Genomic DNA, 24,971 nt, shown 5'->3' with positions numbered 1-24,971 from the left:
AAGTGAAAGCTTGAACTTTCAGCATCTCTTTTCCCATTCATTTTTTCCTTTCCTTTTGTCTACAGGTTTTTAAACTCCCTCCTTGTGACACAGACCTCAATATAACTACTACTATAACTCAATATAACAAAACTGGAACTTCAGCTATATATCAGGAAAAATAATTTCAGTCATTTAATCTAAAAGTGAGTGATGTAATTAAAGTTTTTAGAGGGAAAAGTTTGACTTTCTTATCTTTACATTATATTTTAATGTTATTCCGTCATCAAAAACAAAGTATTGCTTTGATTCGTTCAATTTCTGCTGGGAAATTAAATCTGCATACTTTTTAGTCTCAACTTCCTCCAGATTTTCAAAAATAAAAAACTAAATTTCTTCTGCTCTGATCTTCAAAATGTTCATAACTAGCTTCTTTCAAAAGGTCAGTCTTTTAAAAATACGGCATCTTTTCCTGGGTTTCTGGAAATGGATGTTTGATCAATTATTTAAATTGATTGATTTCTCTGATTCATATTTGTGGGTTAGCCATTAAATACCTTACCACCCAATAAATGCATCTTTTTTAACATCTATAATGTTTTTTTATGATGCTACTGTGCTGTAAAATGTAAAAATTTTCTTCTTTTTTTTTTTTGCAAGAGAGAAAATTTGGGCTTAAGAAAATATTCCCATCACTATTTCACCTGATGGTTGATGAACAACAAATTCTCCTCATTGGCTGTTAAATTATATTAGAAATGTGTCACCTGTTTCTGAATACTGTGTCTCATTGCATTCTTCAAACTGGCTCCTGCATTGTTGATAAAAACAAAAACCTGCTGTCATTAACAGCTCCTTCATTCATTTGTAGCGGCAGACATGGAGGATTAGTCTAATTTTTCTGTGTCTGGAAGTTTGCGTGGGTTTTTTATTTTTTTGGTTCCAGCTGAATCTCTCGTGGAGTCGTAACAAGATTAAATGAGTGTTGCTGGCCTGGCTCACGTCAAGACTCGGAAAAAATTTAGCACGCCTGTGAGTCAGTGAAGCACACAAAAGCTGACGTTTTCTCGTAGTTTCTAACTGTTAAATGTTTATTTTGTTTAGATTAGTCGCTGCTGGGTGCCAGCCAGCGTCATTAATTTAATTAATCCAACCCTTCTAATGGGATTAATCTGTCTCACTCAGTTCAATGTTGGTTAATATAATGTCAAAATGTGTTCTCCATAAATCTTTAAGGAATAACATACAAAATATTTAATACAAAATTCTATTTTTGTTGGTCTATATTATACACTGAAAAAAAACGAGTGATCCAACTTTGAAAAAAATTATACACGTGATCAAGTTGTCATCTTAAACAAACGTAAATAGATCTGATCCGACTGCATGCAACAAATTAAATTATCTTTTTGTTTAAGTTGGGGCTACGTTCTCTTTTTTCAGTGTACTTTTATGAGAACTTTACTTTGGGGTTCTCAGAACCTGTGTCATAATCATCAAAAATACAAACACAAAACACATCACTGTGTGTAATGAGATGAGTTGCACTTTTAGTTTAAAATTTCTGAAATGCAGTTATTTAAAAATAAGTAAAAGACAACAAAAGGTGACAGTTTCAATCCTAAAAACATAATATCATTTGTCAAGCAAAGTGGTGCATCATGTTTAGATGTTTTTTCTTTTTTCGGCACAAATTAATGTTATATTTTTCTTATCTCAACAGTTAATAGAAATTGTATTGTATCATTTTCAAAACAGAATAAACGCAAAATATTGGGAGTGCTACACATTCAGATAAAATAATCTTAAATTATCACTTTAGTTTTAATTTTTTTATGCATAATTTTTTACTTGTATTGAAATGCTTACTGATTGTTTAAAATCGGAAGTGATATTTGAGGACCTGAGTGAATGAAAATAGGATTTATCTGGAGATCTGATTTTCTGAAATGGATGTAAAATCATATTATAGTAAATGAAATAACCTTTTGTCACTTTTCAAGGTTTTTTCCTACAAATCAAATTACTCAGTTTTATTAGTTCAGATACTATAATGTGGCTCCGATTGAAGAAAACATTTAAATTCAGGAATTATTTGTGTTCTTTTCTTTTTATTTAAAAAATAGCAACATGTAATTAAAGCCGCAAGCGGCGTTGAGCGGCCCTCGCAGCTCAGCGCTGCTCCAGCCTCCTGCCGACCGTGGGAGCTCTGACGCCGCCGCCCTCCATCCACCGCAGCTGCTCTCGCACAGCTCCTACATCCGTTCACCAGGTGATACGCATTGATGCGATCAGCAGCGCTCCCTGACGACGCACAAAAAATCTGGTGCAGATCGGCCGATGCGGTGAGGAGATATAGCTGATGGATTAACCAAGGGGGCGCAATGGAGTCAAATCACAATGTGATGTTATTGGGCTCTGTAGAGATTCACAAAAGTCAATCATAATGCTGTATGATTCAGAGATGATCGTACGCAAACGGTGAGGTATTTGGCCATGGTTCAGCCAGCAATCAGCATTGACAGAATTCATCATCATGTCATTGTATGTGACAGATTTAAAGCTAAATGAATCAACGAGTAAAAGTAAGGCATCCAGTAGAAAAAAAAGGCGACTTCCTGTTGGAAATGGGGCAGGGCTCATGTCATCAGTTGATCATGTGAATGTGATCAGGGATGGCTTATAATGAGACATAGAAAGTGTGATGCAGCTGTGACCTTATGTGTGGAAGTTATTGCACCTTGATATTTCATGGCGAATAGTCAAAGTTTGACACTTACCCACGCCCACATGCTTTGATGTACAATCCTGTGATAACTTTCAACTTTCAATGTCTCAAGACTCTCCTGAGTGATTTTGAAGTCTGTTTCTCAAAAACTGTCCGACAAATTTGATCAGATACATCTATAAAAAAGAAGAATTAGCAGCTTTGACCCAAAATGGCCGACTTCCTGTTGGGTTTGGACCATGGCTCTAAGAGACCTTTTTGTAGGTCCTGACAAGAAATACATGTGTACCATGTTTCAAAATTCTGGATTAAAGCATTGCTTGAGGCTGTCACGTAAAAACTTCTAGGGAGTGCTGTTGAGAAATTAGGCCACGCCCACTAACGAATGTTATGGATTCCTGTTGGGGTGTGGATAAGGATCAATCCTAGTGAGTGTGGTGCAGTTCGGCTTGGAACTGTGGAATTTAGAGCCAAAAGTATGGCAACGACGTTACAGACATGACACTTCCTGTTCTCAGGGGGTGTGGCATTGTAGGCACCCGATGATGGTCAAACGCTGAAAGAATGGTGCCTGTGTGAGTTTTTTGTGTTGGAGATATAAGTTTTGTGTTTCGTGGCGAGCAGGCTCTACAAGTGTACCAAAATTCATGTCTCTATGATGAAGCAAGGTCATTCTGAAGGGTGTTTTGAAAGTTGCTAGGTGGCGCTGTAGAGCCGTTTCTTATGCAATTTTTGCAGCGATCTTAAAATACGTACATTTTTTGCAGACGACGCATATTCCAAGTTTGGTGAGTTTTTGAATATAATAAAGCCTCCAGAAACCCACCACTTTAGAGTGACAGAATCATAAAAATAAACAGTCCTTTGCAGCACTTTGCTGCTTGGGCCTAATTATGAATAATTTTTTTAAATAGCATTTAGTTCCTTTAGTGTCTGACGGAAAAGCTCGACAGAAACTTCTCCGTTGGGTTTCTTCATGGACGCCAGCTTCCACGCCTCCTCAAACATCTCGTCAGAAATGCTCACACCGATATTTCTGAAAATCTCCTCAATCTGTGATGGAGAGATTAAAAAGAGTTAAAAAGTACAGCAAGATGGAGTAAGTGTAATTGAGCAAATGTAAATAGTTATACCCGACTCTGAATATAAAAGCAAAAAACGACTTTATGTTTGCGACTCACCTCCTGTTTGGTTCGAGGACTGAAGAAATGCTTTGCGTCAACTCCATAGAGATCATGCATTGATGGCTGCAGGAGCTCTGGAAGTGTGGCTAAATCCCCGTAGTCCGTTCTGTCGTTGATTCGTCTCATGAGTGGAGGTAGAAGGTCATAGCGTATGGATGGGATCCCGTAGGTGCGACCACCTGAAAAGGAAATAGTTCAAATAAGGAAACTGATCAGTTATGGTAGCCGTAAATAGAATTGAAATTAGGTCAACATAAACTTGGTTTGATTAATTTAACCTTTGTCTCATTCAGTGATAAACAAATAGTGTGATGGCTGTTTTTTGTGTTAGTTGGGAGTGTAAAATACAATTAATTCTCTCTTACTTCATTTTAGGGTTTCATGATATTATTGATGATTAATCATTTTTTTTGTTTTAAATATCTGAAATGCTGACAAACTGGCAATGTGGCCTCCACAGTTTTCACTCCGCTGTTTCTTATTTTTAAGCAGTTTGGAGGCATGGTGGTGGAACCTGAAACTGCTGCTGCGCAAGTTAACTCAACAGGTTGTTGCTAGGCAACCAAAGAGTGAGTAAGTGGTTGCTAGGTAACCAAAGAGTGAGTGGAGTTTCTTGCTTGTCAGCTAACTGTGAGAGGTTGAGCGGCTGAGGCCTTTTCCTCTGCCTACGTCCCCCAGAATGCTGTGCGGTTCTGAATAAATTCAGTGATATTCTAGAAAATTCTGTCAAACTTTATTATCCATTTGTATTATGTCTCTATAGCAAGATATATTCTTATTGATTTATTGCTTAGCCCTATCTACTACTATTAAAGCTTTGGTTAAATCAATGACTAATGATTATATTAGCACTTTGTAGATAATTTATGGTAAATACACAGTATCAGTCAAACCAAAAGCCCTGCTCTGGACTTACTAAGTGTGGGCAGCTCATCACTGGTGGAGGATACAAAGTCTAAATCTGGTCTGGGTCTCCTGATGGTCCTGATAACATTCTTTGAGCTGCCTGGCTCCAATGGCACCAAGTCGTCAGGCCCGTACAAGGACAGTGAGGGAACAAATTTCGATAAATCCGATGATATCTTCTCGTTCATACTGATTGGAGGTAATCCGTAATGAGTCTCTGCAGGAGAAAAGAAACAACACCAGAAACTTAAAACTGAATCAGAGATGAAAAAAATAATTTTTAACTCTGTGTAAGGGACATTATGTGGTGTAAAGCTGAGCTTAAGTCTTCTTTCACTGACCACGGAGGGGCATCATGTCCTTAAATGTTAGAAAATTAGCAAATTCTATGAAGTTGAGGAATCCATCTTTGTCTACATCGCAAAACTCCATCACGCCATCCAGAAGTTTGCCATTCAGGGTCAGGTTGAACTCACGACAAACTACCCACAGATCTTCTTTATCGATCAGGCCCCTTCCTTTCTGAAAAGCAAAGAGAAATACCACAAACTTTTTCTACTAAGATATTTTTACCTAACAATAACCAATAACTCTACAATGCTTCCAAATGTGTGGACTAAATGTGTTATAGCAGGTTGGAATAAAGTCAATATGATGGCTTTCATATTTGGGTTTAATAGTGATACATACATATTGCAGCACATTTTAAAGCAAACAACACTTTATGTGACTTTCTTGAATCCTGAAATTATTGTTTAAAAGTTTGTGGAATAATGGAGCCAAAATTACAGCAGAAAACAATTGGATATTGTCCACCATGAGCAGAACTGCATCGTAACTTTACTGTTAGCTTCTTTCAACATAAAACTTATGAAATTTTAACAAAAACTGCAGGTTTTGTGTCTGTTTCAGGTGAATTTTTGGTGAAAATAAGCAAAATCTTCAGAAAGTGAAATTACGGTGGGTTGAGTAACCAGAAATTTTACTCCAGTAAGAGTAACAAAACTTCATAATAAGATTACCCAAGTAAAAGTAAAAATTACACCATAAGAATACTCCTGAAAGTTTTTTTTTTTTCAAAAAAGTTACTCAAGTAAATGTAGTGTAATAAATATAATTAGTTACTACCCCCAAAGAATCAAAACCAACAATGTATCTTTGTCTACAACAAAGATGGCTGATATAAAAACACATTAAAGAGGGTAAATCACCGATTAAGAAATCTATAGTTTATATTGACTAAAGCTGTGATAGTGAGATTATTTTGGACCACCTTTCCTCTACTGTATATGTGAGATGAAAATAAGACAGAAAACTTAAATACTTGCCTGTATTAGTCTCATCCATACCTTGTCATAATATTGGAAAGCCTTCAGCAGACTGGGAAAGTTGTTATAGTTGACCCTCTTGAGGAATTGTCTTGCTACACCAATCGCGGTTCGCTGCCAATCTGGACCTCGAACAAACGTCCCCGGCTCAGCGTTGTGGAGAAGATCTCCAGCTCCTGCAGAGGAAAGAAAAGAGCCAATCTCTGCTTCCCACTCAGAAGTTTTTCAGTTTGTGTTTTTACACTTGGAAAGGCTTTTTTTTACCCCATGGATCCACTGGAGGGGTATATCCAAATGTGTGGTCAGGTGGAACGGGAAGAGGAATTTTCCTCCTACCACGACTGGTGGATGGATAAAGTCAAACACCAGGTACTTTTGTTGAACATGAGGGAAATTAACCAAAGAACAACAAAAGCCTACATGCAGCTGGGGTTGCCAGTTTCCAATGCCAACTTTTCCTTGTTTCCAGATCTCTTCCAAGGAGGATGTGGATTGTGAAACCTGAAACAATATATTAATGGAGAAAAACATTTGAAGCTAAAAAGTTACTTGTCACACTTGTGGCTAAGGTTTGGTACAGAACTTACTTGTGTGATTCTCCTAACCAGTGCATAGTTTTGGCAGTATAACTGCCATTGTTGCAGTGGGGTGTGGGATCCCCAAACGTCTTGCCTTTATGGACGTCACTAAAATCAAACCCTCCAATGTTCATGGCTGAGAGTAAGCCAAATAGACATTATTTAAAAGTTTCACTTTGGAATATGCACAATTTTTCAACAAAATCAGAATAGTGACTCAAGATTGGAGCTTTCTGTCCCTCTTCACCTTGTAACTCCAACTCCTCTGCTGTTTTTGGAGGGAACAAGACTTCACCCATCTCATATTCTGGATGAAAGAGATGAGGGGCAAAATTAGAAACTTCACCAATAGCTATGATTCTTGCTATTAAGAGAGCTAACGCAACATTTTGGAGAGACTAAATACATAGAATACCTCTGTGGTTTGGCATTTTAAATTTTCTACATTTAAGGAGACAGATTGAGAATGAAAGGTTTCTTTCACACATATAAATTAGAAATAGACTGAAAATTAATTCAATTTTGCTTACATGAAAACATTTTTTTAATCAATCTTTGTAATTATGCTTTTTTTAAACACTTCTTTGAAACACAACATCCTTTATACGTTTGCATTTGTAGGCTTTAGCTAACGAACCACCCAATTGGAGAAACTTAGCTAAATTTTAAGTTAATGGAGTGTTTTCTAGACATGTTGTGCCATTTTATAGAACAATCAAGTAACTGAGTTAACTATAATTGTTACAAAAACGCAAGACCAAATATGATTTTACAGAAATTTGGCCTTCATTTGGGGCTTCTTCTCTTTTAGAAGAGCCTATTAGCCCTTTAATTTTATTTTATTTTTTAACCACCATTTCACTGAAAAGTAATTCCTATTTGTTTGCTAATTACTGCTGGCTAATCTGAAGGAACTGAGAGGGAGATTCTTTGAGATTTTGTGAGGTGGAAGCTGGGAAACTGCAGCTATAAGGAGGAGCTGCATCTTGGAGGCGGAGCTAAGTCCACCCAGTGTTTTGTACAGCAACAACGGTTGCCATGGAGATTAAAGGATTTCCACGAAAGAATCAACGCAACCCTTTAGGTATGTTTTTCATGAGGGAACAGAATTACAACATAATGTAGAGCTCAAACAAATTGATTTTACATGATCCTGCCCCTTTAATCGGACTCATTTAATTGATGTTAGGTGTGAACGGAAAAGGTCTAAGCAGTGAAACTGAACCAGAATATGCTTTGTCAAGTGTTACTACCCGCTCTCTGGTATTTGGAGCAAAAAGTATCATTAGGGAACATCAATTACCTCTAACTACTTTATCTCCAAATGTAGTTCCTTCGTTGACCCAGTCAGGAAACTCAGAAAACGGGGCCGGTGTTCGGCCCAGCAGAACTTTACTCGAAGCATAAACAGACTCTTTAAGTTCATTTATCTTGTGCTGGAAGATTGACTTGTCGGGAGGAAACAGCAAGTCGTTGCCCAGCTGGAAAAATCACACAAACATCCTGATCGCAACGCAGCTCAGAAAGACCAAGTTTTATTGTATTAATTATTTTTGCAGTGCCAGTTAGAAGCATCTTACTAAATTTCTCTGTGCTACTATCATGTAACAGACGCTAACAAACCTTACTATCAGTAAATGAAAGACATTCAGTGTGATCTCAAACTGGCAGCATATTTTTCGGAAAAGCAAAGGGATTAAATATAAATAAAGTCATAAAGTAACCAGTTTTCACAGATTAATATGATCTGAAAGAGGCCTAATCAAAAGAAATTTAGAAATCCCCCAAGAAAATGATTCCTGCACATTTTTCTTGACCTAAAATTTTGTTTCCATGCTTTTCTAAACTGTGAAGGAGTCCTGTGAGGAATTGTACCTAATAATTGTGTAAATTATGATGTACACATGGTGCAAATTAACCCAGGAAACCACCACTACACTGCAAAAACACACAATCTTACCAAGTAATTTTTGTCTTCTTTACAGTGAAAATATCTTAGAACACTTCAAATAAAATAAAACTGACTTGCAAGTAACTTTTCAGCAAGAAATATGAGTTTGTTTTAAGTCAATAATTCCTTAACATTGATGAAAAAGTACTAGAATATTTAACTTATAACAAGACATTCTCCCCTTGTTATAAGAGAAATAATCTACCAGGAACTAGTACTTTTTCATCAATGTTAAGGAATTAATGACTTAAAACAAACTCATGTTTCTCTTGTAAAAGTTATATATACACTATTCAAGTGGGCTAAGATATATGAAGAAGAAACTACACAAGAAAAAAATACTTGGTAAGATTTTGTGTTTTTCCAGTGGAAGGTTTTGTGATGTGCTTTTCTCACAGAGTCGGTTGCGTTGGTTCTGATGCCATGAACCATGGAGTTGATAAGCTCTGGGTCTACCACCCTCCATAAAGGCCGTTTGACGGGTCTTGGTCCTGCCCGTAAGGTGCTGCGGAAGTGCTTCACAAGTGGCGGCGTCGGGGGCTGATTGTTGAAAAAGTATAATGTGAGACATAAAAAAAAAACATGAATAAGTGTGTCTCAGATTATGAACCTCTGTCTTAGTATATTGTATGTAAACTTGGTGCAAACGTCTGCACAGTTTTGGTAAGTTATGCAGTTAATAATGACAAAAGAACAAATAAGATAACGACACGCAACACAGAAGGAGACAGGCAGGAGCGTAGCAGACAAGCTAAGGATTTTAAAGGGCCAAATGTGCCAGAATGTTTTGTATTGTATTAAACTATTAATAGTGTTTGTGACACTAATTTGCTGTGGTTTTTTTTAGAACTTTTTATTACTCGCTGTACAGATCATGGACTATCATCAGGCATCAACTAAAGCTGAGGCCGCTGTTTAGTGCAAGTAAGAACGTTTTTGACAATTTTTGAGAAAAATCTGCTATAAACTCCCAATTATGTACTCGTGCAGAAAGTGCAAGGATTTGTTGATTTTCAGTGAATTTTTATGATAATTTGCAAGAAACTGGAGGGACTGATTGATATAGTTTGGCAGTAGTCAGATAAAAACTGCATTGATTTGATTGATAACATAACATTTGGTGTTTAGTTGAGAATCTAGAGGGCCGCATAAAAACCTATGGCAGGCCGGATTTGGCCTTGAGTTTGACACGTGATCTAAAGCTATTTCAATGTTTCAGCAGTTTTGCAGCTTTCTGGAAGTTTATTCCAGATTAGAGAAGCATAAAAACTGCATGTTGTTTCTCCATGTTCGGTTCTGACTCTGAGTGATCTGAAAAGTTGATACGTCAACAGCAGATCTTTCATGTATTTTGGTGCTAAGCCGTTCAGTGACTTATAAACAAGCGAATGTATTTTACAATCTATTCTCTGACACAGAGTAAGTTCTTTCCCTACTTTCTGAGTTTTAGTGAGCGTTCTGGATAAGTTGCAGTTGTCTTACTGAATTTTTAGGTTGGGACATTGGTCCTTTAATTAATGTTCTTCAGGTGACAGAAGGCTGACTTTACAACCGTCTTTTTTTTAAGGTTCAGGTCTGAGTCCATCACTACACCCAGATGTTGGCACTGATCAGTAGTTTCTAGCTAAATATAAAATTGGAGCTAAATACGTGCAATGACTTTTGACTCTTTAGGTCCAAAGATAATTACTTTAGTTTGGTTTCTGTTCAGCTGAAGAAAGTTATGACACATTAATTTGTTGAATATTTGAATGGGTTCAGACTCACTTGGCGGCATTACAATGTCGAGTTGCATATCATCTGCATAGTTATGGCAGATAATGTCATTATTTGTTAAAATTTGAACTTGTGGGAGCCTGTAGATAAAATTGCAGGAAATTGAAGTTAAATTAAGCTGAAATTAAACTAAAGAAACACACACACACAGGCACACAAACTGACTCACACTGCTTGATCTCAGTATTAAAAAAATATCCAAACTTACATATGAAATCTCTTGTAGACAGCCCTTTACGGTGTGTTCAATGGGTCTTAGTTTCCTAGGTGGATACTAAAACAAATGAAATAAAGAAATACAAGTGCATCTCAGTAAATTAGAATCTTATCACTTAATTTATTTCAGTAATTCAGTTTAAAAAATTAAACACATAATACGATATGAATTTCTTACACACAGAGTCCTATATTTAAAAGGTTTCTTGCTGTTCATTATAAATAGTTGGCTTAAAACCCAAACTGTAGTTTGTCTGAAAATTTGAATATTCTATAAAGTAAACAAAAATGTATTTTAAATACAGATAATTTACGTCATGAGAATGTTATGTTCAGCAAATTGTTCTCAGAACTTATAAAGAGAATCAATAGAGTACAGACAAAAATAAGCCAAGAAATACAACAGCCCACAACATAAACAAATAAATGAAATGATAAAGTGTCCCCTTTTCAACAATAGAGGCTTCAGCAGATGTCCTGTAATACTGACTGCTACTGGAGATCCCTCCTGTCCACAGCCTTCAGCTTGTACAACAACTCTTGGAAGAAACTTGGGTAATATGAGTTAGTCGGCCATTCATGATAGCAAATTTTGCTGGACAATAAGTCATTTAAAGATGTTATTGTGATAAATGATAATATTGTGGGTTCTGATATTGTTTTCAAGTAAAATGGCATAATAATGCAAGACCACATTCTCAGAGATAAATAAACATTAAATTCTAATAAAAATTTAACATGATACTGCTTCCCCAAAAAAGAAAGCAACAGAAAAAACAAATAAAATGAATAATAGAGAATCTATAAACAAATGGAAATTATTGAGTTTGTTTTTAGTTTATCATTCGATTAATTGATTTATTTGTAATTGCCTCGTGACAATAATTAATTTCCCTTTGGGATAAATAAAGATTTGTTTAAAAAATGTAATTAAATAAACCCCAACAGTGCCACAGATTAGTATGACCATCCTGTAGGAAAGCTCATTTAAATAATTCATCAAGTTTGGCTTACCCTTGATGTGTTTTGGTGGATCAAATCTTGCATTAGCTGGTCTGAGGTTTTTTCTTCCGCTACATCCATCTTGCATTAGGAAAGCAACCCGGTTTGTTAATAGTCGCGTCTCCGGTTCAGCTAAAGCGAAACGTTTTGAATCGAGAATTTATCCGCCAACGGTTTTAAGTTCTGTTGCCTAGCAACGTCAGTTTCCATGTAAACTGAAGTCGCCACAAAATGTTTCCCCCTCCAAAAAAAAATGTTCCACTTGAACTACCTGTAGTTGTTATTTGTTTTTATTAACTCTCTCATTTTTTTATTTTTATTTTTTTATTTATTTATTTTTTTATTTTTTGTGGTTGTTGTTGCTGGAATGAATCTTTTTATTTAAAATGTGGATAAATGTGAACACTTGATTGGTCCGGGCCGCTGACACGCAGGCGGATTGTCAGTTGTAGTCATACGATCTGTCATCATCCTTCGTACAATGCGAAAAGGGAAGTTGAAAGAAGTGGGAGAGGGACGCCGCGGAGCCATACGAAATCTACCGATTCAGTACTCGTCCGGATCGTCGGCCCACTGTGAAGAGACTCTGAAGCGCTGCGTATAAATCGGCCCGGAGACAACACCCCCCTCCCCATTATCCAGGCTGTCCTTCTTTTCTTTTTGGTGAGTGGCTAATATTAGCGACCTAAATGCTAACACTGGAGGGCTCCTCCCGAAGCGGACGCAGCTAAACAACATTCACCCAGCTAGCCAACACTTGGTAGGGCCGTGCTGGTTAGCAGTGTAAATAAAGCTGCTCACTCGGGTGGATCAACACTAGCATCGTTGTTCACTTTTAATACAACAGAAATGCAGATTGAAATCACTGACTGATGAAGACGTTTGGCTACTTTTACCCTTTTTCGGACAACGTTAGCCAGCTTCCATTAGCTGTACACACCCAAACCTGCATCATCATCTGAGTTCTGACATTCAAACGTTACGTAAGTGTGTAAACCTGTAATACGCAACACTAACTGCGATTTAATATGTTTTTCACTGACTCAATCAGGTGTCACTGCTAGTTGATCGGGAGCTTGACAGAATCAACATATGAGTTAGCTGTGTTGCTAACGCTAGCTGTTTGCTAATTGAAGCTAATAACAGGTTATATGTGGTTATCCCCGATGTCGTAACGCGATTTCGGAGAAGTTGTTGGTAATTAGAGAGGGAAGGAGAGCTCTGTGATTGTCAAGAGGTAGTTTGTTGTTGTTACATTTTAGAGGGGTTAAAAATGTTAGCCTCAGCCATAACAACTTTTCCTAACTATGTTAGCATATTTGTCAAATATTTAAAAGGCCAATAGCTTTGAGAACTTGAGTCAATAATCAAGAAAGAGAAAGTAAACATTTAATTAAAATTGAAAACTCTAGACATTTGTTTTTAATCATTTAACCACTGTGGGTAACAGCAAATACAATAAAAATCAGTAATACACAACAAACATTGAATAAATCCTTGAAACAGAAAAATGTCTACTGAAAGAATATGATCAGTATATGCGTTGAAGACTTGCCCAGGGCTCCTTTTGCATGAATTACTGCATTAATGCCAGTAATTCATTAATGCTTTCTTATCTTTTTCTTGATCAGGGAGTTTGCTAACCAACCAAACAGGTATTGGAACATTTAGCAGTGTGAACAGGTGCCAAGTCCTCATGGAAAATGAAATTCAGCAAAATAAAACAGGATGTGCTCTAAAGTTCCTTGGTGTACTGATGTGCTGACTTTGATTTTGATAAAAACGTGTTGGACTAACATTAGCGCATTATACTGCTTCCCAAATGATTACAGATTGTGAAAACTTTTTACATTTAGTGTCTCCCCACTCTTCCTCCAGGCTCTGGCTCTTTTTGTTTCCATATAAAATGCTACATCTTTTTTCATCTGAAAAGTGACTGAGATTGAGCAACATTTTATGTATTCTCCTTCTTAACCCAGCTTAGGTGATTTTGAAAGTTGAGGAATCGCTATAAGCATCAAATCTGACAGTTGTATGAATTGTTCTGGATTCGTAGAACAACTTCCACAGAACTTTCCACGGAGTAGCCAGGTTTTTCAACAATTACCTTTTCATGAATTTCACTTGTGCAACTATCCAGCCAGGAGTCTTTCTAATGATAACATTTAATGTCTGTATCCAGAAATTTATTTTTGATATTAAGTAAGATTTTAATTTTCCCAGAATCAGAAGCTATTTTTGTATTCTGTTTTATCATCAACATCTTTCCAGTAAGACTTCATTTGTTTGGTACGATTATGATTTCTGTCCAGAGCATAGACTGGAAATACAATAAATATTTCACCCTCACAAGTCTTTGCTGTAATAATATTGCAGTTATTTTTATTTAATTTGGTCCTACTTTAATTTAATTGCTGAATCTCATTTAAATTGGTCATCTTCTTTACAAAAAGATACCTGGTTAAGATAGCACTGCTACTGTATGAATACATGTAATACACAATAAAACAGAATATTATTGTCATGATAGCTGTAATTCCATGTGCTGTGGTTTTGGTCCAGAATTTATTTAACTGAGAAAATGTCCCTGCCAGGTTGCAAAATCACAAACCCACTGAAAAAAGCCATGACTGCAGCCCATAGTATCAAACCTTGTCTTACCTAACCTAAGGAGGTTTTTCCTAATGTGTTGTCCAAACTTGTCCGATAATCTCCTTTACTCATAACTTAAATCCTGTCACAGGCATTGCTGGAGTTTTCACAGCTGCAGGATTTGGGGCCAACATAATGTTGCTGTTGGTGTTGTTGCTTCTGCAGAAATTCAATCAGTGCTGTTTGTATGTCACTGAAATACAGAAAAATTCAGTTCATTCATTTAACGACAGCTCACAATGAACACATTGTGGCAAAAAACAAAAGGACAAAAAGAAGTTTGGTTTTAATGAAAAAGACTAAATGAATTTTAAGCAGGTTTTGAAAGTATCAAATGTTGGTAATATAATATCAAAGGGAACAAGCATCTACAGTGAAATACAGGTGCAACTGCAGGAACAACAATGCCTCTTTTATTTAACTAAGAGTGAGTTCCTTTTATGTTATGGACAGGTATAAAAATGTTTAATTAAAAAATAAACAACAGGAATCCAGTGAATGGACCATTGAGGCACTGTGTTGCAATTTTAGAAGTGAAGCTGCCTGGCCTGTCGTAATAAGTCAATAAATCACATGGTAAATTAAAATTATTTGTCGTTTTTCTCTTTTCTCTCTTTCTGCCAAAAACTGCATGAAAAGTCTTCAGTCTAGTTAAGTGGTATCGACAAAAAATTTTTTAAGGAGCAATTTTGTGTACAGACTTCATAATTCATTTTATTTGTTGTTTCTGTTGTTTTGTTTGTTTATTTTTGATAATTAAACTGTCTTCTAGTGTTAAATGTTCTTTAGATTTTAAAGTTTATTGATTTTTGAGAATGTGTTCTTGCATTAGTATGCAATTTTTACCATTACGCTTCTTGAAAATGGTCTCAAAACAACAATAGTATCATTTATCACACTAACTTGTGGGACAATTTATCGTCTAGCAAAATTTGTGATTGTGACAAGGCTGAAAGCTGCTGCAGTTTTCAAGTTGAAAACAAGAAAACAGAGACTGAGATATTCTAAATCCGAACATTTGAGAAACAATGTGACATCATGAAGGAGCCGAGGTAGAAGAAAATGTTTTTTACAACTTGATTTATCAGTTTTTGTCTTTCTTCCTCTCTCTGTTTTGTAGGTGTTATTAAAGGTTTTTACCACCACATCAGCGCTCAGAACAAGAGACCACACAGAGTGACATGGCAAGTAGAGGTGGAGCCACGCGACCCAATGGACCTAACGCCGGCAACAAGATCTGCCAGTTCAAACTCGTGCTTCTAGGGGAGTCAGCGGTGGGAAAGTCAAGTCTCGTACTTCGATTTGTCAAGGGTCAGTTTCACGAATTCCAAGAGAGCACAATTGGAGGTACGTATGATGACGACTTCACTGCTTTTCACATGGGAATCAGTGATGTGGTGGATATTAAATAAGATTAATAACAAACAGCTGTCACAAGAGGCTCAGTTCCCAGTTATAAATCACAATCTGACCATTTATCTGACATTTATTGAGGAACAATATTACACGTTAAAGGAGTAGAAATATCTTTTTATTAAACCTTCTAAATATAGCTTACACACATAAATATTCACAGCATAATTCTTCATTTTTCCAAGTTTTTCTTTTCGGTTTTATTCACATTTGTTGCTCATGATAGTTAGATTCATCTATGTAAAAGCGAGCATAAGGCAGTAAAACTTGGGTGAAAAAAAGGTGATGTTACATTTGAAACATTCAAATTGAACATTATTGAACAACACAATGTGCATTCAAGTCAAAAGTTAAGATGGCAAAGTCTCCAAAAAGAAAGGAAGAAGCCAAGAAGAGGACAGTAGCTTGAAAACCAAACAAACCAGCACCTGGTGGAGAGATTTAAAAGTGCATGGTTGCTGCATATAATTTACCACAATGGAAAATGTGATACTAAAATTCTGGTAACATTCATGTATATTGTTGATGTATTTTCTTCTTTCACTCTTACTGGAACCGTTACTCTGATCAGCACAGATAGAAGGAGGTGACAGAAACTTGCTCACATAGAGTCACATTGCAGCTGTACTCAGACACTGGTCCAGACGCTCAAGCTAATTATCAGTTATCAAGTTTTCTTTTTAATTTATAAAAAAATGTTCTGACAGAGGATACATGAAAAGTAAAAAGGAAACAATTTCTTACCCACTACATTTTATGCTCACAAACAACATCCCCAGTTTCCTTCAGCTTACATGACTTGCTGTGTCATAAAGTGTTTCTAATCATAAAAGCCAACGTTTTTATGGTTCGCCTAACTGGCTTTACTTCTAAGAAGCTAACAAACATTTCTTACATTGATGATCTTTGTTGTAAAATGATTTGCTCATTCCTTGATTTGTCACTAATAAACATTTTCACATCCATTAAAAAGTATTTTATGAAGAAAATTATGTGATCTTCTGAAGAAATGGTAGCAGCTTTATTCTCAAATGTTCTCAAATGATTTATCCCTTCTCAAAATGGAAATACCAAAAATGATAGAGGTACACTTTGAATATTTTTAGATTTCCTGGTTCTGAAACATAAAGATGTTTGTTCTTAAAGTTTGACTCGTGTTTAGAAATCTGTGAGGAACCAAGAACCACAGAAATGCTGAGGTGAATTCTTAGACGTTTGCTCATAGTTTCAGGTATCGTTTTGTCAGGTGAAAGCTGTGTGTTGTCTATTGAAACGTAAACTTCAACCTCTTCCTGGAATTTGTGGGATGCAATTGAAAATTCTTCTTGAGTCCAGGTATAAAGGGTTTCAGGAGTAAATAGCTCCGAATCTCACTGCATCAAAATACAAAACAAGCCGACTGATTTATCTGAGCTGCTTTTCTTAATTTGGGGAAATCAGTGATCAGCCAAATCAGCACTGCAAAACACAAAATCTTACCAAGTAATTTTAATTTTTTCACTTATAACGTGAGAATATGTCTTGTTATACGTGGAATAATCTGCAAGTTAGTTTTCAAGTTTACAAAGCAAGAAACGGGACCAAAATTACTTGGAAGGTTTTGTTTTTGCAGTGTGTCCTCTTCTGCTCTGCAGAGGTTTGACTGGCAGACCTGCCCTTCAAGTCATATCTGCATGTTTGGCGTCAACAATAGTCACCCCACTGCTACAAACACACTATCTTGCTATAGTTAGCGACATTTCAGGCTAAAATAATTGACATCATCCAAAATGAGAATCAGCAATCGGTCAGAAAAATGCAATTGTTGCATCCCTAAAAAGCCACAACCTTAGTGTCAGGAAATCCTTTCACAGAAGTTAGTTTATCAAATCCTGGAGCTTCCATCTGGGTGTAAACACGGGGAGGCAAACAGCGCTGGCTCGCGTTACTTTGGCTCGCGTTACCTCTCTGCGACTCAGGGTGCCTTATCTGCTTTGTTTTTCTGCAGCTGCCTTCCTGACTCAGACAGTATGTTTGGACGACACAACAGTCAAATTTGAAATCTGGGACACAGCTGGTCAGGAGCGCTACCACAGTCTGGCTCCTATGTACTACAGAGGCGCCCAGGCAGCCATTGTGGTTTATGATATCACAAATGAGGTAAACCAGGCTTTTCTCTGTCGTCGTTTTGGTGTTGCTGCTGCTGCTACCTGTTGCTAATCTTTGCTTGCTTGCAAAGAAATGTTGTGGCATATGAGGAAATAGGCCTGGTGGGGTTTTTTTTTTCATTATCTATGTTTTTTTTAGCAGCATTCAGAAACTTATTTTTAAGCACTGAGAGATGAGTCACCATTGAGCATCACAGTGTTTATAGACTTTGTACACTTGACTTATTGATATCTGAAAGACTCATGTCTGGATGTTCAATAGCGTGACTTTCTTCACTGAAGGAGACTTTGAAAACACTCCATGTAGTTTAATCATTCAAAGTGAACACCTCACTCTCAGTGTGATTTGTTTTACACTGCAAAAACACAAACTATTTTTGGTCTGGTTTGTAGTGAAAATATCTTAGTAAACTTGACATAAGATGAAAATAACTTACAAGAAATAGACACATATCATATAGGACATTGGAGCTTGTTTTATCTGTTTTATTATTATTGCTTTATCAATAATAATACCTTATTATTGATGAAAAAGTAGTTGTTCAAGTGGCAGATAATTTCATTTATAACACGGGAAAATGTTTTGTTATAAGTGAAATAACCTACAAGTAGAACTAGTATTATTTTATCAATATTAAATAATTATTTACATAAAACAAGCTCATATCTTGCTGAAAAGTTACTTATAAGTTAGTGTTTATTCTTATTTCAGAGTAGTAAGATATTTGCAATAGAAACTAGACTAAAAATAGTTGGTTAGATTTTATGTTTTTGATAAGTCTTGTTTGTTTGCATAGCACATTTCAGCATCAAGCGTTCAAATGATAAAAACAAAACACAATAAAAAAAGAAGCATTGTATTACAGCAGCAGAATAAAGAGAAGTAATGAAATCCAGATCAGTTTTTTTAAACTCAGTGTTTCAGCATTTTTGCTGTTTTCTGGAAGTTTGCTCCAGATTTGAGAACTGAATTCTGCCTCTCCATCTTTCACCAAAACTTTCTGTCTCTTGAGATGTTTCTGTTTGTAGGATCAGTTTAATGAATTGTTCTTCTGGCCCTGTTTGCCATCATTTGGGCTTGCTTGTTATTTTTCTAAGTGAGGCGACCCTTACCCCTCTGTGCTCTGTTTTTCAGGAGTCATTTGTACGAGCGAAGAACTGGGTCAAAGAGCTCCAGAGACAAGCCAGTCCAAACATTGTAATAGCCCTGGCTGGGAACAAGGCCGACCTTGCTAGCAAGAGAGCTCTGGACTACCAGGTTGGTCCTCTTCCAACTTTAATTACTTCATTTGTGCTTTCTAGAAGATAAAACCATCAGTGGCACAGCTTCCTGCCATTTTAACATGTCTTTTTAAACAGTTTATTTAGAGTATTGTGGTTTTCTGTAATTGGTCATGATCTTTGGCAGGATGCACAGTCATACGCAGATGACAACAGTTTGCTCTTCATGGAAACTTCAGCAAAAACCTCCATGAACGTGAACGAGATTTTTATGGCCATCGGTAAGAAACTCCTCCTCACTTTCTTGTCATGTTGTGGCAAAGATTTTTAATGTATCGCATTTATGTTGAAGAAAACTGATTCAAATGTTATTTTTACTATTTTCTCCACTGTTTTTTTTTTTCTCACAAGGGAGTCAATAAATATCAGTGAATTTGAAAATATGATTAAATGAAGTCTCTCTGTGAAGTTTAGTTAAATAAATCAAACTTCTCTCAGTATATGACGTCTTAAGTTCAGACAGGAACTTTTATTTTTATGTGTTGTACAATTATCCAAAAAAGTAGTAACATATATTTTTCATCATCATTTTTATTATCATCACAATGATACTACAAAATATTGTGATAAATTGCATCATAACTGGATATTTTAGATCCTCAAGTCTTTAAATTAACACACTCTTCAAACTAAAAAGAAATTGTCAAGGGAGGATTCTTCACTATGATTCTCGAGGCCACAACATAACATTTCAAAAATAAATGTTTATTGAACTTTTGTAGTCTTGAGTCTAAAAGAACATTTTTCCCACATTGGGTTTTAATCCGCTGCAAGCCATGATCATAAAAAAATAAATAAATGCACTTAGTGTAATAAATCTGTATAATAAATTACATTTGGTTTTGTTTTGTTTTCTGTCAGACTTGTTAGTGTTTTTGCATTTAATGCTTTGTGGATTTCTGCTGCGATATAAGTCTTAAATTTCATTCATGAATGTCTTAAAAAGTCTTAGAGTTGATAAAACCGTGTTTGTAAAATAATGAATTCAGGACATTCCTGTAAATTAATCAATATAGTTTTTGTATTTATTATTAATCAAAACGTAAGCTTTGGGTCATTTTTGGGCAACGATTTGTTGATATCATTCGTGTAGAAACAGCTAAAGCCTAATCTTTATTTTTCTGAACTTGAGGGATTTTTTTTAATTCATACAATTTGAACGATTGTAATAAAAGAAAAATCTGATTCAGAGGAAAAGAGTAAATGCTCCCAACTTTGCTAATTATTTAAAGCTATTCAAGAGTTTATTCTTTGACGGGTTTCAGTGATTTATTATTTGATCCTTTTTTTTTTATTTCAATTCCCTGTGAACACATGTTAATTGTCAAGAGAAAATATCTGAGATGTTGGGAAGTGAATCCCAGGAAAAGCTACAATTTATTCCTTAAACTGTAGACAGTGAGTTTAATTTACGTTGTGGCCACGAGATGACGCTGTTGAGCTTGTAATGTCTTTTTTTTGTCTGCAATGTCACAAATGATGAAAAAAATGAATCTGAAACGAGTTCAGTATCTTCATATTCATTTATTTATCAAAATTATCAACATTTATAAAGCTGTTTCACCAGTTTTGCTTGTTTTTTTCCAATCTTATATAGTTTTATTGTTGTTTGAGCAAGAAAAGCGACTATTTTAACTGATCAAGGAGAATATTTACCAGAATATTTTTATTATGTCATAATATAAATGTAGGATTTGGAATTAAATTTTGGTTTTAGATTTGTTCTACCCTTTATGCTGCAATTCTGATAATGTTTTTTATGTTTTCGTGTATTTTTGACATGTGGAATAATCTGAATAATATTCTGATAAAAGCAGTTCAGAGTTCATTCAACTTTAAATAATATTTAAACTGGTTAAATTTTTTCCTCTGTGGATTATTTTAGCTCTATTGAAAGCAATCAATCAATGAATCAAGTTTATTTGTATATCACAAAGTGCTTGACAGTATAAAACTCAAAACTACACAGTCATAAAATACACCATACACCACTGCAAGTGTTTATCAAGAAAAATAGTTTGCTGTTTTATTGTCTTTGCTTGTCATTCAAGCTGGACTTTGACTAGGCCACTGCAATTTTAATTATCAGCCATTCTGCTGTTAATTACCACCATAATCCCCACTTTATGAACTTTAACACTTAATAAAGGACTCTTTATTTCTTTAAGTTAAGTGGGAATTTTGGTATTTTAGGGACCAAAATGACAACAAAAAAATCAATCGAGCAAAATAATTTTTTTTCATATCAGTTTCTTTCAATTAAAAAGAAAGAAACCTGCAGATTTCGTGAAACTTTAACAAAATCTGCAGGTGTGTGTCTGTTTCCAGTGAATTTTTAGTTAAAATTCAATCTGTGCGTAAAAAATCCACAAGTAAGAGTAGAAATGCTTCATAATAAAATTACTCAAGTGAAAATAAAAAGTACAAAGTAGTAAAAATACGCTGAAAATTTCAAAAAAGTTACTCAAGTAAAAGTAATTGAATAAATGTAAGTAGTTTATATCCAAATCTGCCATTGTTCTAAATGTTCAAACATCTTTTTGTTAAGATCCACTTGTTTTTTTAAATTAACAACTCTTGGGGGGGTTTTTAATAGAATTGCGCAGAATGATGATGATCAATCAATCATGTGCAACTGATGATTGATCGATCATTGACGCAGCAAAGGGTGTACTTACTTTATCCTCATGGCTGTGCTCAGCTTTCTCACAGATTTTAAACACATCCCTTTAAAAGCAAACCGAGTAACTTTTGTTTGTCCAGCTTTACGGACTTGGCCGAGGCTCGGCGTCATAAAGCCGCTTTACAAGCTCAGTTATAAAAACTGTGAAATCGCTCCGGAGCGAATGTCGTCTCACACTGTGGCGTTTTATGGCAGCGCTCAGCTTCTATGCACCACAAATCTGGAACAACCTTCCAGAAAACAGCTGAAATGCTGAGCTCCTTGAAATCTAGACTAGAAACCCACCTGGTAGAGTTGAAACATAATCAATGAAACTTTTTGATGTGTAACGCCACTTGACAAAATCTGTCCTCTGTGTGTGACTTTATACTGGTAACATGTACAAAATAAAATTAATTATTTTTATTGCTTTCTTCATAACTGATAACTTTGAGATGTAAAACACTTCAGAGTGTCTTTGTTTTTTGCTCAGATGTGCATTACAAATAAAAAAGGCAACAACAATTTTTGTCCTTACAATATAAACAATTTCCACTTACCTTTATATCTGTCAAAAGTATAGATTGACAAAAAAGAAATAGAGTCGCGTGTTAAAGTTTATAACAGGACATTTAAAAAAAATAGACAAATGTAAGCTTGACGTAAAAATTACAGCTGATGATGAATAAAACTGAAGTGTATTACAGTGGCCTAGTCAAAGTTTAATGTGTGATGTTTTAGTGCTTTTTTAAATTTTGTAGTTTTTATTACTTATTAATTTTTTTATTTTATTATTTATTTTGTGATTTAATTTTTACTTTATATTAATTACAATATTTTCATTTATTTTTATTTTTGATGTGTGTGTTTTTTACTTTGTATTTTTGTGTTGTATGACGTAAAGCACTTTAAACTGCCTTGTTTATTTGTATTTGTGCCTTTCAGAAAAACTTGATTTATTCATTTGTTTATTTCTCCACAGCCAAGAAACTTCCGAAGAACGAGCCGCAGGCCGCCGGAACCAGCAGCGGACGGAACCGGGGCGTGGACCTGACGGAGTCGGCTCAGCCCAGCAGCCGCCCCTGCTGCAGTAACTAACCCGGGTCCTCCTCTTCGTCCTTCTCCTCCTCCTCCTCTTCCTCCCGGCTCCACCCAACAGCATCTGGAACGTCCGACCCGTTTGGTTTCCAGATGTGCGACCCGCTCTTCACCCTCACCTTCCTGAATTAGCTAAAAGACTCTGTATAGCTGCATTTCTAATACCTTTTGTTTTGTTTTTTGTTGATGTTCTTTTTTTTTTTGTTTGTTTTTTAACTTTTTTTAAGAAGTGTATATCAGTATAACGGATGCATGTATCACTACAACTCCTAAAGAAAAAAACAAAACACATTTTTATCTTTTATTCAGTTTAAAGACTAACTTCCCTTTTCAGAAAGACGAGAAAGCGAGATACCTGTGAATGTGTGTGAGAGGGTTAGTTTCACTATAGTAGTCTGTTTTTTTTTTTTGTTTTTTTTTGTTTTGTTTTTTTTTTTTTTTTGAATATCCTAGAAAAATCAAATTGTTCCCATGTTGCTCCACTCCACTGACTGTTTGTTTGGAGCAGCAGTTGAGTTGCCAGGAAAGGATCCAGCAGCTCTTCCCAGGAACAAATCTTCATCCGAGATCCAAGTCTTCTTCTGGGAGATCCGGGGTAAAGCGCTGTCCAACTTTAACACAAAGTTTAAAAGAATAAAAAACATAAATCGGGAAACTTCACTTTGTTGCTCATATTAATGACAGAAAAAAAATTTAAGTGTTAAATCTACTCTGAGGCCAGTAGTCAACCTCCATCAATCTAAGTCTGTGTTAAAAATAAATAAAAAAATGGAAAAAAACAAAAGAAAACTGATATACTCTAATGTTTCATAGGGTGCAATGTCGTCTTCTTCCTTTATTTCAGCTCGTCTGGAAGTTTATTTAGAGACTCCGAACAATTGTACAGTTGAATATTTTGCCAATCCCTCTCTTATGTTTCCTCTTCAAGCTCCATGTTTTTACAGAAGCTGGTCAGATGTTAGGCAGTGATGGTCTCTTTAGATATATGTAGTGTTATTAACAAAATCTCTCTGGTGTCTTGTCACTTTCTCTTTTTTTTTTCCTATTATTATTATTATTTTAAATAATTTTTTTTTCTTTCTTTTCCAAAAAAGAAAAACAAAGAGAGAAAAGGTCCATGGTGGTGTTTGAAAGGAACTTCTTTTATTGCATTGCACAGTGTTGATCATGTTTTAATTATTGATAACTGCCCTTGGGTTTTTATATGATGGACTGTATTGGATTTGCTAACCTTTCGACTGCGGGCGGGGAGCGTATTTAATCTTAACTGGTGGTCTCTCTTGCAGCTCAATGAATTTAATGATGTAAAAACAGCATTACTAGTGATGGGCTGATCCGTTTTGAGTGTCTGAATCTTAATAAATCCAATAAAATGGTCTCTTGTATGATTCTTTGTCTGGAGATCAGTGGCTCTACTGGAGATTCTTTTGCTGTTTTTGTTCCAATTAAATTATTTTTGATATCGAAAAACAATTAAATATAGAGCAAAGCAATCTGAATACGTAAAAGTATTTTTTTCTAGAAAATAAATATAAATCACATACACCAGTTTTACTCCATGTGGAAATGTAATCATATCTCAGATCCCCACACCACCAGGGGGCCCCCAAGAGCAAAACACAGTTATATGTATTGCTGAAATAACACTTAAACACTACTCTGCATTTCAAAATATATTTTTTTAGTTTGCTACTCCTGTAAAGTTAAAAATTAAGAGCCATAATAACACTGGTGTGATGTAAGCTAAATATTAATCGTGCTAATAATTAGTCCTGTCATGATAACAGATTTTGGTGGACAACAAATTGTCCCTGAAGTTAATATTGTTGTTTTGACATAATTTTCAACTAATATAGTGGTAATATGGCATAATAATGTGAGAATAAGATGTAAGTTCTAATAAACATTTAACACAGGAACTGGAAGACATTTTAAATATCCCAAATAAATAAACAAAACAACAACAAAAAAGAATTATAAAAATAAATCTGTAAAAAAAAAAATGGCTATAGTTTAAACCAAAACACCAGACTGAAGATTTTTATTATCCAGTTTTTGGTAGAAAGAGAG

General features: G+C 35.5%; 2 protein-coding genes across 3 annotated transcripts; one reads left to right on the top strand and one right to left on the bottom strand.

Moving 5' to 3' along the window:
• Nucleotides 1–2,125: 2,125 nt before the first annotated feature.
• On the bottom strand, nt 2,126–11,823 carry efhb (EF-hand domain family, member B). Its single transcript, XM_055047345.1, has 13 exons — nt 11,661–11,823; nt 10,639–10,704; nt 9,051–9,194; nt 8,007–8,184; nt 6,951–7,010; nt 6,713–6,839; nt 6,546–6,626; nt 6,390–6,466; nt 6,147–6,301; nt 5,139–5,319; nt 4,808–5,014; nt 3,889–4,070; nt 2,126–3,760 (listed from the first exon to the last, which is right to left on the bottom strand). The coding sequence occupies exons 1-13, from the start codon at nt 11,727–11,729 to the stop codon at nt 3,614–3,616; spliced, it is 1,674 nt and encodes a 557-aa protein (XP_054903320.1). The 5' UTR covers nt 11,730–11,823; the 3' UTR covers nt 2,126–3,613.
• An 86-nt stretch (nt 11,824–11,909) lies between these two features.
• rab5ab (RAB5A, member RAS oncogene family, b) lies at nt 11,910–24,277 on the top strand. Of its 2 annotated transcripts, none has more exons than XM_055047339.1 (6): nt 11,910–12,311; nt 15,421–15,647; nt 17,701–17,852; nt 18,996–19,118; nt 19,269–19,362; nt 22,786–24,277. In XM_055047339.1, exons 2-6 carry the CDS (start codon nt 15,482–15,484, stop codon nt 22,899–22,901), a joined length of 651 nt encoding a protein of 216 aa, XP_054903314.1. In that variant the 5' UTR covers nt 11,910–12,311; nt 15,421–15,481; the 3' UTR covers nt 22,902–24,277. The 2 variants fall into 2 exon arrangements, with proteins under 2 accessions (XP_054903314.1, XP_054903315.1); XM_055047340.1 differs by lacking the exon at nt 11,910–12,311 and adding an exon at nt 12,357–12,631.
• The last annotated feature ends 694 nt before the right edge of the window (nt 24,278–24,971 follow it).

This window comes from Poeciliopsis prolifica, unplaced genomic scaffold (assembly GCF_027474105.1).
Source record: "Poeciliopsis prolifica strain line A6 unplaced genomic scaffold, Auburn_PproV2 SCAFFOLD025, whole genome shotgun sequence".
NCBI classification, from domain to species: domain Eukaryota; kingdom Metazoa; phylum Chordata; class Actinopteri; order Cyprinodontiformes; family Poeciliidae; genus Poeciliopsis; species Poeciliopsis prolifica.
This window is presented reverse-complemented; position numbering and strand designations above follow the sequence as displayed.

What these genes read in the sequence shown, in the direction of transcription:
- efhb (XM_055047345.1), bottom strand. Translation starts at nt 11,729, where the DNA reads ATGGATGTAGCGGAAGAAAAAACCTCAGACCAGCTAATGCAAGATTTG. An exon ending in AGAGGAGTTGGAGTTACAAG is followed by an intron (nt 6,840 to 6,950) that starts GTGAAGAGGGAC and finishes GCTTACTCTCAG; the next exon opens with CCATGAACATTGGAGGGTTT. An exon ending in ACTGGCAACCCCAGCTGCAT is followed by an intron (nt 6,467 to 6,545) that starts GTAGGCTTTTGT and finishes TCCATCCACCAG; the next exon opens with TCGTGGTAGGAGGAAAATTC.
- rab5ab (XM_055047339.1), top strand. Translation starts at nt 15,482, where the DNA reads ATGGCAAGTAGAGGTGGAGCCACGCGACCCAATGGACCTAACGCCGGC. An exon ending in AGAGAGCTCTGGACTACCAG is followed by an intron (nt 19,119 to 19,268) that starts GTTGGTCCTCTT and finishes GATCTTTGGCAG; the next exon opens with GATGCACAGTCATACGCAGA. An exon ending in CGAGATTTTTATGGCCATCG is followed by an intron (nt 19,363 to 22,785) that starts GTAAGAAACTCC and finishes ATTTCTCCACAG; the next exon opens with CCAAGAAACTTCCGAAGAAC.